This window comes from Micropterus salmoides, unplaced genomic scaffold (genome assembly GCF_014851395.1).
Source record: "Micropterus salmoides isolate LMB-PRFRI ecotype aquatic unplaced genomic scaffold, ASM1485139v1 Ms_hic_scaffold_7, whole genome shotgun sequence".
Lineage (NCBI taxonomy): Eukaryota > Metazoa > Chordata > Actinopteri > Centrarchiformes > Centrarchidae > Micropterus > Micropterus salmoides.
In genome coordinates, this window is record NW_024044459.1 from 36,185,443 (window position 1) to 36,204,438 (window position 18,996).

The following is an 18,996-nucleotide window of genomic DNA, read 5'->3' on the forward strand; positions in this document are numbered from 1 at the left end:
CTCAGGCTGAACATTCTCAGAATTTTCACTAATCCCGCTTTCTGAAACGAGGCCCAGGTCACACAGCCACTCCTCACATGTGCAAACACTAACTGCTTTACTGATCACCAACCAATCACTGCTTTAGTATACAGCAGACCTATACATAGGTCAAAGGTCAGATTACTTGTTTTGAACAATGGATGCCAGTAATGGACTGTTTATAGTGTACTTTCAGCCCCTCTCAGCAGATTACTTTCACTCTGGAACATTGTATGGAAACGTACACATAACCCTGTGAAAGACTAAAGAGCTTTAGATTTAGAACAACAGTGTGTGCATGGTATATCCAATAACTAACTTATGAAAAAAGTGTTTGCCATCTGATGCAAATGCTTCATTTTGAGATGTGTTTATGGCATTTTAAATGCAGTGTTTTATTTTGAAGGAGAAATTAGGCATTTTGCATTTTGTGTGAGCAGTTTTGGGAATTTTTTGTAGAGTTTTGAAAATGTGTGTAAGCAGTTGTAAAAAACTATAATCCACAACTAATCAAGTTCACTCCTGACCTCATCAAGCAGGTTAAGGTCATTTGACCCCACTCAGTAGCCCCCACTAATCTGCATGCTAATAAGCAACTAGTTTATGGTGAATATGTGTACCTTAATGTAAAGTGTTACCCGCATGTGTTTGCAGTTGTTAACAGTGGGCTTTGTGAGGTTTTTTCATCCTCTGGTTCCAGTCCAGCTTGGACTACAGGTACGGAGTGTGGACTGGTAGCTGGAGAGGTGCCAGTTCACCTGCTGGGCAAACCTGGTGGGCCTTGAACAAACCCCTGAACCCCCTACTGCTCGAGACGCCGCACTGAGTCACTCTGACATCTGTCCATGTGTTTGTGCATGTGTGTGTGTGTGTTTCAGACTTGTGTGTGTATAATACTATAAATATTAACAACAGAGTGAAAAAACGTTGAATTCCCCTTGCAGGATTAATAAAGTATGTCTTCTAGCTGACTTATCCCTTGTATCTCTGACAAACTGAGGACTCCGAGTCCCTCCTATACTTTCCCACACCGTGTTGAATTGTTGTTCTCTAAAAAGTCCAAACGTCAATATTTGAAACAGGTCCTATTTTCGTTGCTTTACTCATGTGTGTATATATATAGATGATTATCTCATGATGGGCTGTCACTGAGTTTGAACATTACACCCCACATTTCAAAAAAGGAAAAAAGGACAAAAGAATATTTGAAACCTTGAATATTCGTCAGGGGAGTTTTTGGGACTGAACAATGACAAAGTACACATACACACTGAAAATATTCACACCACACAAACTTCACACAGAGTAGGATACAGGCTACTTGTCTGTGTGTATCTAAGTGTGTGCCAGTGAAGTCATTTCAGTGCCTGTTTCATTGTAACAGGAAGTCACTAATGCAACTAGCTATATATATCCATGGTCAAAATACATGTAGAATGAGTATAATAAGCTCAGCAGATCATTGCATATTGTAAATCATAAAGTGAAGTGTTGTAGGTTTCATGTGAATAAGAAGACAGAGACTTCCTGTTACACTACAACAGCTTCCAGGCGCACTAAAATAATTTCACACGCACACACTCAGATACCCCTGTATTTCAGTGTAAATGCGCACAGTGTCAGTGCGTGTGTGACAGTTTTCAGTGTGCGTGTGTCTGTTTTTTAATGTTTTCACCCTAATCGGCCTCTCATAGAAGAGCATTATATATTAAATGTGAAATGTGCAGTAAATATCTCTCCTGATGTTTAGGGATGTTGGTCTAAATATTGTTCCTAAATATTTGTTAGACCGAGACACCAGCTGTTCAACAGCAACAGCCTTTCATATTGTTGTTTGATTTTCTCCCAGGTCCAATAAAGACATCTGAATTCTAACACATGATGTTTAAAGCAGAGTCCTACCTGAGCTCCACAGCAGCACCATCAGCAGCACCAACAGGTGATCCATGTCCAGGTAGACCGTCTCTCTGCCTGTCTGCCTGCTCTCTGCTCTGATCATCATCTGCTGTCCTCAGTGTATATCTGTGTACAGGAAGAGGTGGAGCTTTACTGGAACACATCTCATGTAGTTGTCTTTAGTTTCTGACTGAGTCTCTGTGAGGATCAGGTATTTTTTAATAAATCCTGCCCACCACATCAGCTCTCACTTGTGATCTGCATTTGGGCCCAAAAACTCTCTTTTCCAGCTTTGGCACTCAGCCATTCCTGACAGTACAACATGACCAATATGGGCCCAGCAGACATTAGGATGGATTATTATATCTTAAGTGTGGACCTTAAAGAGATGATCTCCATTTAAGAGAAATTACGTCGAGCAGTTGACTATTCAGTGTATTTGTTTATACCTCGAGGGAAAGGACAATTTTGGCCAGACAAGATTCCCGTCATGGCTAATTCGAATTGTTTGCTCAGCTAAAGAAAAATCTGCAGCCATGCCTGGACACTTCTGTTGACTCTGCGATTAGCACTCAGCTCACTAGCCACCTCACTAACCACCAGCACTCTGCCTGCTAACTCTCAGCCTCATCGTTGTTTGGTCAGCTGCTGCCAGTCTGATCTGGTGCCAGTAAGCCAACAACCAGCTAGCATCTTCCTGATCCCCGGCCTGCTAGCTGCCAACTGGAGCTCCAGCTATAGGCTCCTATAGCATTCTCCTGCTGGCTAGCGCCACTGTGGCAAGCCACCTGCCTGCTTGCCTGATCCTCTGACTGTTTCCCCTGGGAGGTCGGATCCACCTCTTCCCATCTAGCTCTCTGGTTTGTTTTTTATTGGACCTTTCATTAGAGCCAGAGGGCACCCAGATAGCTAATCGCCCAACCGGCTAGCCATCAGCCAGAAAGCAACCGGCCTGCTATTAGCCTGCTAGCCAACATCCACCTGTCTGGTTCCTGGCCTGCTAGCATCACATCAGCTAGCCCTCGAAACACTAGCTAAATGACTAGTCATTTCCCGAGGTCCTCATCTGAACCACCTCTAGAGAAGCCATCTGGAGGGGGATGTGGATCCTACAGCTGCGAGCAAATCTGTCAAGAAAACACAATGATAATCTACTAGAAATGATCTGATTCTGATAAAATTCAAAAATAAAATAAAGTTCACAATGGGTCCAAAGAAAAACAAGCAGACTGATGAATTCGATGATTTTGAAAAAAATCACTCGACTTCCTAACAGAGGAAATTTCTGCTGTCAGGCTGCAGCAGAAAGGTATCCTGGATCTGGTTGAGGTGGTGACGGCTTTACGGACTCAGAATGCTGAGAAGGAAAAGAGAATCGCATACCTTGAGAGCAGAGTGGCGGACTTGGAACATGGAGGTGAAATGGAGGCTAACTCAACGGAGCAACAGGTGGCTGCCTTCTTACAGGCCAAAGGGATTCAGTTGGACTGTAACTCCACTGACGCTTGCCAACCTCTGCCAAGGAAAAACGCAAGCGATAAATCAGTGGGCATTATGAGGTATGTTAACCGAAAACATAAGGCCGTATTGTTAAAACAGGGTAGAAAACTTAAAGGCTCAAATGTCTTCATTAGAAGAACCTTACAAAACACGTTACTTGAAGAAAGAGGAAAATTCAAAACACTGCAAACTGCAAAATATTCAGTAAACTAAATGGATCACCCGAGGAAGCCAAAGTACTTGTCATCAGGAATATGGAGGAACTGGATAAGTATCAATGATAAACAAGAACTGGACTGTAAGGTAACAAACAACTACACACAACCATATGACACATACTGAAAGAACTTATTCATTTACATCTGAAGACAATAACCCAATAACTCTGATGGCGAATGATCCTGTCCAGCAGGAACTGAAAACATTTGAATACACTGACTACAACTCACAAGATTTGGAAAAAGATATAGAACCGGACAATAACTTCTTCTCCACCATCAACAGTAACTGCAGCTACTACACTAATGATCGGTACAACAAGAGGATTTAATCAAATGGCAAATTCTCAAATATCCACTTCAATAGCAGAAGCCTGTATGCCAACTTTAAAAACTTTAAGGATTATTTACGCTGATTTATAATATTGAGAACAGCACAGTGAATGGTTTATTAATTAATGATATCAGTGACCACCTGCCAGTTTTTACACTTTATGATTGCAATTATAGGATTAATAAGCCCGACAAGCAAACTGAATTTAGACAAGTGAGGTCAGAGGAATCCATTGAAAAAAAGGTGTGCTGGCACAGAAAACTGTATATGACAAATTGTCCAATAAGAGAATATAGCAGAAATTTAAATTTTATTATATAGTGCCAATTCACAACAACAGTTATCTCAGAGAACTTTTCATAAAGAGCAGGTCTAGACCATACTGTGGTGATATTTACAGAAACCCAACAGTTCCCACCAAGAGCAGGACTAGGCGACAGAGTCAAGGAAAAACCTCGAGCAGAACCATGGCTCAGGGTGGGCGGCCATCTGCCTCGACCGGTTAGGGGTGAGAGAGAGAGAGAGAGAGCAGAAACTCAGCTTTTAATAGAGAGTTAAAAGACTCAGAGAAGGTGCAGAGAAGATGTTTCCACCAGTCGTCCTCACGGCTACACTGAGATTATTATACCATCAACAAAAAATCCCACAATAACCCAAGGCAGAGATTCAGGAGGCCTGATTATATGGTGTAAACAGAACTGAGCCAGTCTATCACATTTATTAAAAAAGAATCTTATATATGGTTGAAAATTAACAAAAAGATGATTTGTGCTGAGCACAATGTCTACATGTGTGCCATCTATATACCTGCATCAGAATCCCCCTACTACAACCCAGATATTTTCTTTATTCTTGAGGAGGAAGTTAATAAAACCATGGGAAATGTATTACTCTGTGGGGCTTGATCTGGGTCACACAGCTGTTTAGTAACTGCTTTCTCCAGAACCTTGGAAAGGAAAGGTTAGATATAGGACTATAGTTGGCTAAAACATCCGGATCAAGTTTGGGCTTTTTCAGAAGAGGTTTAATTACAGCTACTTTAAAGTACTGTGGTACATAGCCTGTTGATAAAGATAGATTGATCATATCTAGTATAGAAGTGCTGACTAAGGGTAAAACATCTTTAAGCAGCCTAGTCGGGATGGGGTCTAAGAGGCAGGTTGATGGTTTAGATGAAGAAATTATTGAAGTTAGTTGGTAAAGACTGAGGGAAGCAAAACAGTCTAAACATGTATCTGGTTCTACAGCTGTTTCTAAGGTTCCTGAGTTAAGAGATAAGTCGGTGTTTCTAATAGTTAGAATTTTGTTTCTAATAGAATTTTATCATTAAAGAAGCTCATGAAGTCGTAACTACTGTGAGCTATGGGAATACTTGGCTCAATAGAGCTGTGACTCTCTGTCAGCCTGGCTACAGTGCTGAAAAGAAACCTGGGGTTGTTCCTATTTTCCTCTATTAATGACGAGTAGTACGCTGCTCTGGCATTACGGAGGGCCTTCCTATAAGTTTTAAGACTATCTTGCCAAATTAAACGAGAATTTTCCACTTTGGTGGAACGCCAATTCCTCTCAAGTTTCCGTGATATTTGCTTTAATTTGCGAGTTTCAGTATTATACCATGGAGCTAACCGTCTTTGTTTTAGTATTTTCTTTTTTAGAGGGGCTACAGAGTCGAGTGTCATTCGCAGCGAGCCTGCAGCACTATCAACAAGATGATCGATTTGGGAGGGACTGAAATTAGCATAGGAGTCCTCTGTTACTTTGGGACTTGGTGATTGTCATGGAGCTACCCCATGCTGTCATTTAAGCCAATGGTAGCATTGGTCTCAGCCTGCTAAGCTAACCTTAGCATGAACATTAGCTTAGGACTTTTAGCATTTGTATTACCATAGCATGTGGGCTAGCATTAATGGACACGTGACCTCTCAATTCACGTCATTTAATTTCAGTTCATATAAGTACTAGTCAAAAGACTAGAAATCATGATTTGAATAATACAACACATTCACAGTTAATTTCAAGTCATTTAGTTTAGGTTATTGGTTTTACCCAAGGTCAACCAAATGTTTGCATGTTTCATTCACCTGTTCTCATCTTCAAGCAGGGATCTGGGTCGAAGTGACAAACAGAAAGTAATCTGGAGTCTGGAGTAATTAATAGGGGGAAGACCTGGAATGGTCCAAGGGTGAGCCAGTACAGAGGGGTGTACTGGAGTACCTGAAGTTTGCTGTTGCCTTTGTTCAGCATGTAACATTTAATTTATGGTTTTATAGTTGATATGTTGTGTATTGTTGTAGCCAGAAATGTTTGGGAATGTTGAGGTAACATAATGGTGTTTAAATGATTTCCAATTAACTTTGGTTTCCCTTTTAGGAGGGATTTCCGGTATTAAGGAAGGAGGCAGAGGCTCCTCTGGGTAGAACGGTGTTGGCCTGTTGTGCACATGTGCTAGAGCCCAATAGTCAGGGCCTAATATAGTTTTTTGTGTTGTTTAATATCAGTTTGTGATGATAATTCGAATAGTTTGTACTTAGTTGCCTTGTTGTTTGTTCTTTTAAGTTTTGATATATTTTTGCAATAATTCACACTTCACAAATGCTGTCATTCTCAACGTCCACATGAATATTAAAATCCCCTACAATAATAACTTTGTCCGTTTTAAGGTCTAAAGTTGACAAAAACTCTGCAAATTCAGATAAGAATTCAGACCAGGTGCTCGGTACACTGTAACAAAAAGAATTGGTTGCAGTGATTTCCAACTTGGGTGCGAAAGACCAAGAACAAGACTTTCAAATGAGTTATAATTTAGTTTAGGTTTAGAGCTGATTAGTAGGCTAGAGTCGAAGATAGCTGCAACTCCACCTCCTCGGCCTGTGCCTCCAGGAATGTGAGTATTAATATGACTGGGAGGGGTGGATTCATTTAGGCTAACATATTCTCCATCACCCAGCCAGGTTTCAGTAAGACAAAATAAATCAATATCATAATCTGATATTAGTTCATTTACTAGTACACCTTTAGAAGAGAGAGATCTGATGTTTAACAGTCCACATTTTATTGACCTATTCTTTTGCACTATTGCTCGTGCTCTTGCTCTGTTTACCTTTGATTTAATAATTGAATCATTTCAATGGTGGGCTAGGTAACTCCTGAAATAGAGGAGCAGAGAATTGTGCGACTCTGCTTCCTGGTCTCAACTCTGGGTTGTCATGGATTTGGTCCACTAATAAACTTGGCCAGATTTCTAAAAATGAGAGCTTCCTTATTCCAAGTGGGATGAATGTAGTTTCTTCAAATCAGACCAGGTCTTCCCCAGAAAGTCTGGGTATGCAAGGATGCACTTAACTATGGCCGCTGGCTTCGCTAACTTCACGTTTCTCAAAATGGAGCTGCCAATGATCAGAGTTGGTTTCTCAGCGGGTGTGTCGCTGAGTGGGGAAAATCTGTTAGAAACGTGAACAGGTTGATGATGCCCCATGTACTTTGAATGCTTACGACTATTCCTCCTTCGGACAGTCACCCAGCCCCCCCTCCTTCCTGGCTGCGCAGGGGATGCCGGGGGACGGCTACGAGAGGCTAACTCAGGCCCTTCCGCACCGACTAATGGGGACTGGCTAGCTACAGTAGCTAAAGACTGATCTACCAAGGTGCGGAGCCGGACTTCTAAATCACTGAGCCTCGCCTCCATGTCTACAAATAAACTACACTTGATACATGTACCATTACTGCTAAAGGAGGCAGAGGAGTAACTGAACATCTGACACACCGAGCAGGAGAAAGTAGGAGAGAGAGAGGGAGAAGGAGAAGCCATCGCTAGCTGCTAAGCTAAAGTACGGTAGCGTTAGCTACCAAAACATTTGAAAACAACTATGAGATTAAACGACAGTCACTAAAAGATGGAAAGAACTGTGAGTGCTTAGGACAGTTAGCTGCTGTAATAACAAATTTAACTGGTATTTAGCGAGAGCAGCAAAGCACGCTACCAACACACAAGCACCAGAAACAGAAATTAGTCAAAACGCTTCTTGCAGCACATAAGCATACATTGTTAAACTTGCTTTTACAAATGTCCAATGTGTTGTCTCTACTTCTGGGTTTTTATTCACACATGTACAACTTGTGAACTGCATGATCTGCCTTTTCTACAGGTTTCTCTCTGTAGTTCTGCATTTTAACCACAATGGTAGCTGAGAGGTTGCTGTGATGCTGTGTTATATAAACATGTTTTTCCCTTTCCCAGCATATACATCAGCCCTTATGGAGTCCACTGCACCTGCTCTGCTTTGCAGATCGTCCAGAAGATCATCAAGGATGGACGAGGTAGTTTGCCTTCATCAGTTAACGGTTAAACACAGGACATAAATGTGAAACCAGCACAGATGTTTTGGTTCCCGGGTTTCAGGTTTAGATCTTTATAAATCAAGGCAAAGCCAGATCAGTCTTGCAATTTATATTATCCTTGGCCAAAGACATACTCAGTCACATTCGTCAATTTGTGAGATATCTCAAAAACCCAAGAGATTTTGATAAAATGTGGTAATGTCTCAGCCAACGCTTGAAAAAACTACTATTTTTGTTCTCAACATTGTAAAATAGTACTGTACTCAGTTAAAAAATGGTCTGAGTGTATTTTCATGTGGAGCTAGTAGATGTTAATTTAAACATTTTCTATTAATAAAATCTTGAATTGTACAGCTTTGGTTTGCTCTTGTGGTGGGAATTATCGGTGTTCAAATAAACCGTTCAAGCAAACACTTGTCTTTCTGTGAATTTTATTCAAGTCTTCTACAGAAGGAACTCACTGGGACACTCACGCATCAGAGTATCATCCGAGTGAGCTGCAGTGGCTCAGCACATGCAGCTTTTTACCTAATCTCAGGGTCAGAGCACTATCTCTCCAGTGTCATTTTATATGGGCAAAATAATATTTTTTTTCATGTTGAGACACATTTGGTACATCTTCATACATATTTTAAAAAGTTCCAATCGTGTGTTTTGGTGTTTTACATTTGCAATTAAGGTGTCTAATTGTCTTAATTGCAGTTCATACATTTTAGAATACATTAATAGTTTTTTTGTAAGACATGTCTAATTCAATGTACAGTATCTGACAAAAGAGAGTACACCCCTCACATTTCTGTGAACATTTGGTTTTATTTTTTCATGTGACACTGAAGACTTAATAAGTGAAAATGTCTAAATGGGGCCTAATTAGCCATGTTCCCTCCCCGGTGTGATTTGAGTCGTTTTAAGGTCTCAGGTGTGAATGGGGAAAAGGTGTGTTAAATTTGGTGTTATCGCTCTCACACTCCCTGATACTGGTCACTGAAAGTTCAACATGGCACCTCATAGCAAAGAACTCTGAGGATCTGAAAAAAAGAATGGTTGCTCTACATAAAGATGGCCGAGGCTATAAGAAGACTGCCAAGAAACTAAGCTGCAGCACCGTGGCCAAGGCCATACAGTGAGTGATGTGTTATTTTGAGGGGACAGCAAATTTACACTGTAATACAAGCTGTACGCTCAATAATTTACATTGTAGCGTCACTTCTTCAGTTTTGTCACTTGAAAAGATATAATCATCCAGCCATCATCAACCACTTATCCTGCGTACAGGGTCGCGGGGGGCTGGAGCCAATCCCAGCTGACATCGGGCAAAAGGCGGGGTACACTCTGATTCCATTATTTACATAGTGTTCCAATGAAAGATATAACGATCTGCTATGTTTTTTCGTACATTGTTTTGTTTTTTAAATCTTTTTTTTTAATTTGGGGTTTTACAAAAAACATCCCCAAGGCTCTGAAGCCTCTGCTGCTGGACACCGGTATAAGAACTAATCTACGGGTGAAACATGCAGCTGCAGTGAACCTCCACCTCTTCCTGTAGGCAGATTCACTGAGAGCAGCATGTGTGATGATCAGAGCAGAGAGCAGGAAGACGGCAGTGAGACGGTCTACCTGGACATGGATCACTTGTTGGTGCTGCTGCTGCTGTGGAGCTCAGGTAGGACTATGAATAAATGAATTTAGCTTTTGTTTCAACAGAAAAGGGGAAAGATAGAGGAAACTGACTTAATTTGCTGAGTGACCGATCCTCTATGGAACATTTTTTGTAGGCTAACCCACATTTGACCAGGTCCAGAGTAAAACCACTAAGACCATAACTGTCAAATCTGGACTACACTTTTCCAGAAATTCTAAAGATTCTTCAAAACATAGTTTCAGATTGTAAAAGTGAAATTAATAAAGGGGAGAACTGGTGTTTTTTTATGCATTCTTTAAATGTCTGCAGAAAGGAAACATTCAGGAAACAGGAAAACACTCTGTTTCCTGTTTCCTGAGTGATGTGGAATTGTTCCAAGGCTATCAGCGCTAATGCTAACTTTGTAGTCACATTAGATAAACCTCCCAACTTAGTTACCTTTGCTGTGTTATGTGTTTGTTACAGAGTGAAACCAGATCAAACCAAACTGCATCTAGAGCTGTAAAATGAGCAGAATCTGTTGCATTAATGGGGTAGTATTGAACTCTACTCAGTTACTGTGTACAATGTATATAAAGTATGTGACAGTTTCTATGTCAGTAGGGATAACACGGGAGAGCAACAGGTTGAACAGATATTGGGTTCTGGCAGCCAGGAAAAATTTACAAACTGGAATGTGTTTTTTCCACCACGTGTCCTGGCCCCCACTCTGCCTCTGAATGGCTAACCCTAACCCCATGTTGTTTTTTGCAGACCACTGGCCTGTACTATGAAGAGAGTTCAACCTACTCAGAGTAAACTCAGGGTTATCAAGCAAACTCAGGGTTGACAACTCAGACTGCCTACACTGGTGTTAAACTACGACCGTGAATAAAAAGTTAGTTGTAGTTTTTGATCGAGACATTTCGTTTTTTATTTATTTAGTAGGTTATTTAATTATTTTTATTTCACCTAAATGTTTTTGTTTTTTTAGTTTATTTTTTTAATTATTATCAAGCCTCCCTGATCAAAACCCCTGTCCTCTCTCTCCTTCCTCTTCCCAGGAAATAAAATAAATAATAAAATAAATAATAATAATAATAAAATTCTGCTTTATTTAATTATTATTTTGTTGCTGTGTTTTTCTTTTTTGTCTCGTAGCAGCAGATTCAAGCAGCTTTGAGTTATTGACTTGTGTTTGTGCAGCTCTCCTTGCATAAATCCACATACTGATTTCCATCCTGATGAAGTGGAGCAGAGCGAGCATACTTCACTGGATGCTGAGCTTTTCCTTTAACTCTATATAAACCAGTCTGCTGGCTGCTGTTCTGTGTATCCACATGTTCATCTCACCTACAGTAAACTGGTAAAATGACTCCAGAGTGAGTTCACTGAGATGTTTCTGAACTGATGGAAAGTTCTTTACAAAACAACCTGAGTGTTTTTTCTGTCCACGGCTGTGCTCCAATCACAGGACTTCAGGCTGAAGGACAAAACACCTCAACAGGTAAAGACAGAAAGAATCACAGAAGCAGAATCAGCAGCCACGTTTTAGTTTAGTCTCTTGAATTCACTTCTTTACTGATGACTCTCTTGTTTCTGTTCAGAGCCTGTCAGGTTGGTGGGAGGAGCCAGTCGCTGTGCAGGAAAACTGGAGCTGAAATATCAGGGAGACTGGAGACCATTGAGATACTCTGACTCTGTCTGGACCCTGAAGGAAGCGGCTGTTGTCTGTAGAGAGCTGAAATGTGGATCTGCTGTTTCTATAGGAGAGGGAAAGGAGTCCTCAGACAGACCTGTGTGGTCGATCAGGTCTGACTGTGTTCAGTCTGGATCTGCTCTGAGGGATTGTGTGATATCATTTTCCTCTTCCTCCATCCTGGATCTCACCTGCTCAGGTGAGCCGATCCGTGACATCATCTATGACATCATCTATGACAGTAATGTACCCAGGTTGACACACACTCACCAGCAAGAATGGCAGCAGACTATCTCTAGTAGCTGCTGAGCTGCTGCCTCTGTTAATCAGGTGCGGAATTCATCAAAATACATACAGTATCTCACAAAATTGAGGACACCACTCACATTTTTGTAAATATTTGATATCTTTTCATGTGAGAACACTGAAGAAATGGCACTTTGCTACAATGAAAAGTAGTGAGTGTACAGCTTGTATAACAGTGTAAGTTTGCTGTCCCCTCAAAATAACACATCACACAGCCATTAATGTCTAAACCGCTGGCAACAAAAGGGAGGACACCTAAGTGAAAATGTCCAAACTGAGCCCAAGTGTCAATATTTTGTGTGTCCACCATTATTTTCCAGGAAAGCCTTTAAAGAGGACATATTGTGCTTTTTGGCGTTTTTTCCTGTCCTTTTAATGATTTATATAATTTTTTTGTGCAGGTTTGCAAAGTGAAAGAGCCTAAAGTCCACCCCAAAGGAAGTTCCTATCTCCCATAGAAAACTAGTGATGGGAAAAGTCACTCTTCTGACGGACTTGAGTCATTAAATCTCGTTCATTAAAATGAACTAATCTTTTTTTGTTCATTTGAACTAGGTTGGTTATTGCAGCACTGCAGCCCTCTGATGGGCGATTAAAGACTCAAACACAGAAGGCTGCCTGGCTTGTTTTAATTGACAAAGTATACAACCAGACCAGCCATATATATGTATATAATTATAATTACTATCATTATATCCCTAAAGTGCTCATTAATACAGTAGCCTAACGTCCCTATCCATGACTATGATCTATATATTAACATCAAAGTAATAGGCTTGTCACACTATAAGAATAAAACACACTCATTAAAATTCAATCAATTTAATAATAATCTAGATAAAGCCACCAAGAGTTTAGGAGAACTCCAGCACAGAGAGAGGAACAAAGAAATAAATACATAATATAAACACAGCAGTTTGGCGGGTCTGGACGCAGAATGGGCCACATCAGTTCCAGATTCTGAGACAGAGAGAAACAAACATGACCACATCGCTCTCAAACACTGCCAGGTTGTTCACCAGTCAAGAGAGTGGAACAACAGCACGCCTCTGTTGATAAATAAAAGGAAAGGTTACGTTGTTTTCTCTGGCGGACCGGATCACCTATTCAGCCTATGTGGCTGTGTTTTAATGTCCGGGTCCATTTGTTTTGGTAATTCGGCTCCCGGTAGAACCCTGTCAGGACAGTGAAGTGGAGCGGACCCAGAACAACTCTCATCAGCTGTTAGATGTAAACACTAGCAGGACTAAAGTTATTGTACTGCTGTGTTAAAACTTTAGGACAACATCACTGCTTTGTAATAACGTTATGTTTTATTAAATGTCACATAATTAACAAAATAAATATATAATGTCAGTTTTGTGACTGTTACCTGACAACCGCCTGGCCTCTCATTCTCCTGCGCTGGCAGCAACTCAGCCTGCCGAGTGAAGACAGACTATGAGGAGAACCTATGTGAGAGGTGAACGATTAGTTCATTCCTGCTGCACAGTAGCCGAGCTGTTACGGGACAAATGAACGACTCAAACCCAGAGACCCACAGCTGAGAGTCGTGAAAAAATCAGTTCTGCTCGCAGGGCTGACAGACCCCATGCAGCTGCCGTGTGACGAGTGAACGAGTCCAAAACTATTCACGCATGTGTGAAAATGAACAAAATACTCCCTCAGACTACTCGTTCCTCCTGATTAGGTCAAATGAACGAAACGTTCTTTGAATGACACAACTGTAAAGAAAACAATGCTCTGAATTGCCTGAAAACAGCTTGTAGCCCAGCCATTTACCTTTTTATCCCTGTGACGACACAGCAAATGCTTGTCATAATGCTCGCCAAGCGGCTAGTCCAACACACCCTCAAAAGAAAAGTGGTGGAAAAACACTGAGCTGCAGCGCACAGTGACAAGATGTCCGCCTGCTGCCTCTCCTCTCACTTCCAAACACTAGCTACCCTCCAGGCAGTCAGTGGACAGAAAGTTGTTCCTGTGATGTAGAGACAGAGCTCAGGTAAAACTTTATGGATGAAAGATACATTTGTTACAGATTAATAACTCACCACTCCGAAACTCTTGCTCCAGTCCATGTTGCCAAGCTGGTGTAGTATCCAATACTAATGCATTTGACTCATAAAAGTTCAAAATAGCACTGTGTCAGCAGGACAGAGGGTCAGTGACCTTCTACGGGGAGAGCAGTGATTGGTGGTTATGTAGGGACTGAACCCTTCTATAGAATTTGACCTCTAACCCCTTGTTCTGTTACCTCAAGATAGTACTGGACCCTTCTATGGTACCTAACAGATACCTAAACATGTCCTATATAAGCTGTGTTTGATGTACAGAGAGACAGAGTGGTCATCGGGCTGGGTCTGCAGAGCTTGTAATTGATGCTGAACTCTTCAATTTAATAAACTTTTATGATCAAGAACAGTGTCAAGCGGGGTTTCTTCTCAACACATCATCGCAGCATTATTGTTCGGACACCACACTGGTAAGGGGAACATATATAGCTGAACCAAAGCTGTGTTTAACGGCTTCTCGCAACCTCTTGACCCGCCCTACTGTGCATCTGATTGGCTAGTAGCCCTCAACTAAGAACTGCGCATGTGCAACTCCCAATAAAGATCATGTAGAGTCAAGATGCATCACTCTATAGATAAAATACACAGGGTGAAAAGAAGAGCTGCAGCAATGTCAGTTGTGTTTTTGGAAAATAATACCATGTAAACCTGTTCTGGTACAACCCCTAAATAGGATGATGAACCGAAAATGAGCATAATATAACCTCTTTAACCCTCTTGGGCATGGAGTTCACCAGAGCTTCACATGTTGCCACTGGAGTCCTCTTCCACTCCTCCATGACGACATCACAGAGCTGGTGGATGTTAGAAACCTTGCGCTCCTCCACCTTCCATTTGAGGATTCCCCACAGATGCTCAATAGGGTTTAGGTCTGGAGACATGCTTGGTGTGACGGCCTGGGGCCTTAGGACTGTGTGGTGTTGGCCGTCTCACTCTTCTGTTTTTTCCAGGCCTTTCTTCCTGTTCGGTTGGACACACACACCTCGTCAGTGATTGCGGCCGTTTGTTCAATTCATTAGAAGCCATGATGAATCCAAGATGGCTCTCTCTTCCTCCGGCTCTCCCTCCTGGAAAGCAGGTGCCTTTCAGGAGCTCCTTTTTCTTTTGGTTGTTTTTGAGTATGTTAAATTTGAGTTTAATTCTGTTTTGAGTTAATTGTAAGTTGAGTTATCTTTAATAAATCCTTTTGTTCATTTAAACTGTTTTCTGTGTGGACCTCCCTCTTTGTTATGCTCTTCAACAAGCTGGGCGTAACATTGGCCAGTCCATCACCTTTACCCTCAGCTTCTTTAGCAAGGTAGTGGTTGTCTTGGAGGTGTGTTTGGGGTCGTTATCTTGTTGGAATACTGCCCTGCGGCCCAGTCTTCGAAGCTAGGGAGTCATGCTCTGCTTCAGTCTGTCACAGTACATGTTGGCTTTCATGGTTCCCTCAATGAACTGTAGCTCCCCACTGCCGGCAGCACTCATGCAGCCTCAGACCAGGACACTCCCACCACCATGCTTGACTGTAGGCAAGACACACTTGTCTTTGTCCTCCTTACTTGGATGCCACCACACACGCTTGACACCATCTGAACCAAATAAGTTTATCTTGGTCTCATCAGACCACAGGACATGGTTCCAGTAATCCATGTCCTTAGTCTGCTTGTCTTCAGCAAACTGATTGGGGGGTTTCTTGTGCATCTTTAGAAGAGGCTTCCTTCTGGGACAATAGCCATGCAGACCAATTTGATGGAGTGTGCGGCGTGTGGTCCGAGCACGGACAGGCTGACCCCCCCACCCCTTCAATCTCTGCAGCAATGCTGGCAGCACTCATACGTCTATTTCCCAAAGAAAACCTCTGGATTTGACGCTGAGCATGTGCACTAAACTCAACCATGGTCAGGCCTAGTGGAACCTGTCCTGTTGAACCCCTGTATGGTCTTGGCCACTGTGCTGCAGCTCAGAGACCTTGTAACATTAATGAGTCACATGACACCAGGGAGGGAAAATGGCTAATTGGGACTAATTTTGACATTTTTACTAGGGGTGTACTCACTTTTGTTGCCAGTGGTTTAGACGGTGAAAAGGGCCCAAAATAGGCCCAGCAGAGGATTCCTTCCTGCAGCAGCTGAAGAAGTTACGCCTGCCAAAGACAATGATGGTGCACTTCCACACCGCAATCATTGAGTCCATCGACACCTCCTCCATCACCATCTGGTTGCTGCCACTGCCAGTGACAAGGGCAGGCTGCAGCGCATCATTCGCTCTGCGCAGAAGGTGATTGGCTGCAACCTTTCATCACTTCAGGACCTGCACGCCTCCAGGACTCTGAAGTGAGCAGGAAAGATTGTGGCTGACCCCTCCCACCCTGGACACAAACTGTTTCAGACTCTCCCCTTTGGCAGGAGGCTGCGGTCCATCAGGACCAAAACCTCTCGCCAAAAAACAGTTTCTTCGCGTCTGCAGCTTGCCTCATTAACAAGGCCCGGGTCCCCCACTCACAGTCCCTCCTTGCAAATAATACAAATGTCTCTGCACGTGTGATTATTATTTAATTTCATGCACAAACCTGCCACATTGCACATATTTGTAGATCTTTGCTGTTGTACATTTTTACATCGTCAATTTATATATTAATGTACACAATATTCCCTTACTTTGCAATACGTCTACACAACACAAACCTGGAATAATGCACATGTAAATATCTGCAACGCTGTTCTTTTTCTGCAAATAGTTGTATTATTTTTTATTATTATCTCTGTTCTTTTTATTATTCTTATATAACTTAGATTGTCTATTCCATATATATATATATATTTTTTTTTTTTATATTTATTTATGTCAACTATATGTTTTCCTACGTGTAGAAACTTACCACCAAAGCAAATTCCTCGCATGTGTAAAACACTACTTGGCAGTAAAGCTCCTTCTGATTCTGATTCTGACATTAACGGGTGTGTGATGTGTAATTTTGAGGGGACAGCAAATTTACACTGTTATACAAGCTGCACACTCACTACTTTACATAAAATATATAATCAAATATTTACAGAAATGTGAGGAGAGCGTCCAGGCCCTATACCTGTTACAATTGGTTGAGCATGTTCTAAAGAGGGTTACAGATCTTCTTAAAACATTAAGACAGAATAAAAAGTGTTGAACTTGTTTGTGTGGAGAGCAAAGATCGTGGAGTTCTTGAGCAGAGGAAACAGAACAGAGACATCTGCAGATGATGTTGTGCTGTTGTTTGTGTCTTTATCTCTATTTCATCTTCTATTATCTCTCCAGACTCTGTCAGGCTGCTGGACGGGACTAGTCTGTGCTCAGGCAGACTGGAGGTGAAGTCTAACCAGTCTAACCAGTCTAACCAGAGGTGGTCCTCAGTGTGTGAAGCTGACTTTAACCAGCAGGATGCAGAGGTGGTCTGTAGGGAGCTCGGCTGTGGGGCTCCTTCAGGCCTCCAGGGGGCGCTCTATGGAGAAGTGGAGGCTCCGATGTGGACCAAAGAGTTCCAGTGTGGAGGCCATGAGTCTGCTCTCCTGGACTGTAGAAGCTCAGGCTCAGCTAGAAACACCTGCTCACCTGGAAAAGCTGTTGGACTCACCTGCTCAGGTAGAAGAGGAGCTGCAGCTTTGATTTGGTTCCTTTCTGTTCTGATGAAACTCACTTTATTGTTTTACTGATGACTCTCTGGTTTCTGTTCAGAGCCTGTCAGGTTGGTGGGAGGAGCCAGTCGCTGTGCAGGAACACTGGAGCTGAAACATCAGGGAGACTGGAGACCAGGGACTTACTTTGACTGGACTCTGAAGGAAGCAGCTGTGGCCTGTAGAGAGCTGGACTGTGGCTCTGCTGTTTCTGTAAGACGGAGAAACCAGTCCTTAGACAGACCTGTGTGGTGGATCTGGTCTGACTGTGTACAGTCTGGATCTGCTCTGAGGGAGTGTGTAAGATCAGCTTCCTCTTCCTCCATCCTGGATCTCACCTGCTCAGGTAAGCCCATCAGTGACATCATCTATGACAGTAATGTCTCCAGTGTGTCCTCTCCTCTGTCTCAGTGTCTCAGTGGTTTCCATTGGACTGAACTGTAAAGTTCTCCAGGACAATGACATCATAAAGAGTAGAGAGGTGGGCTTGTTTCTGGAAGCTTCCAAAAAAAAAAGCAAACATCAATAAGTATGTGCAAAATGGCAGGCTGTGTGAGATATGAAATAGTAATATAAATGGCAGATCCATTTGTATTATTTGAAAGGGAGTTGTAGGAGCCAAGTTTGTTGTTTTGTTCATTTAGATATTGGGTGTTGTGTCTTGTTTGTGCATTGGGTGTCGCTCTAATATTACCTGGGGTCAAGGTTATATAGGTAGCATCCAAACTGTTGGAGGCAGGTGTTTTTGACCCGGAAGGGCAAAGGGTTTTTGACCGCTGTGGCGCATTGGCGCTGAAATCTTTTGTTTGACACTCTATTGTATGTATGGATATGGTTTTGCCGTTGAAACTGGATAGGCTAAATGGACATTTTACTCTGCATGGTAAAACAAATAAACTTATTTACCAGCAACACAACAAAGCCTGGAGATTCTTAAACGATACAGTACAGTAACAGAAAGACAAGGGTACAGCGCGTCAGCCAGGGCACTCCTGGGCTAAACCACCTCAGTAGCCCTCAGTATTAGACTGAGCTACTACAGGAGTAGTGTCAGTGAGGGACATGGGCCTTGTTAATGAGGCTGGCTGCAGATGGGAAGAAGTTGTTTTTGTGGCGAGGGGTTTTTGTCCTGATGGACCAGTCCGAAACAGAGTCTGAAACAGTTTGTGTCCAGGTTGGGAGGAGTCAGCAGCAATCTTTCCTGCTCACCTCAGAGTCCTGGAGGCGTACAGGTCCTGAAGTGATGGAAGGTTGCAGCCAATCACCTTCTCTGCAGAGCAAATGATACGTTTGTACCAGATGGTGATGGAGGAGGTGAGGATGGACTAAAAGATGGCGGTGTAGAAGTGCACCGTCATTGTC

At 42.3% G+C, this 18,996-nt stretch overlaps 1 protein-coding gene across 1 annotated transcript in view; it reads left to right on the top strand.

Annotated features, from left to right (window-relative positions):
* Positions 1-9,858: 9,858 nt before the first annotated feature.
* LOC119891530 (scavenger receptor cysteine-rich type 1 protein M160-like) overlaps positions 9,859-18,996 on the top strand; it is a 667,824-nt gene continuing 658,686 nt past the window's right edge. The window contains exons 1-4 of the mRNA XM_038703245.1: positions 9,859-9,970; positions 11,403-11,435; positions 11,536-11,826; positions 17,279-17,602. Coding sequence (XP_038559173.1) covers positions 9,874-9,970; positions 11,403-11,435; positions 11,536-11,826; positions 17,279-17,602 — 745 coding nt within the window. The 5' untranslated portion in view covers positions 9,859-9,873. The remainder of the gene's footprint in view (positions 9,971-11,402; positions 11,436-11,535; positions 11,827-17,278; positions 17,603-18,996) is intronic.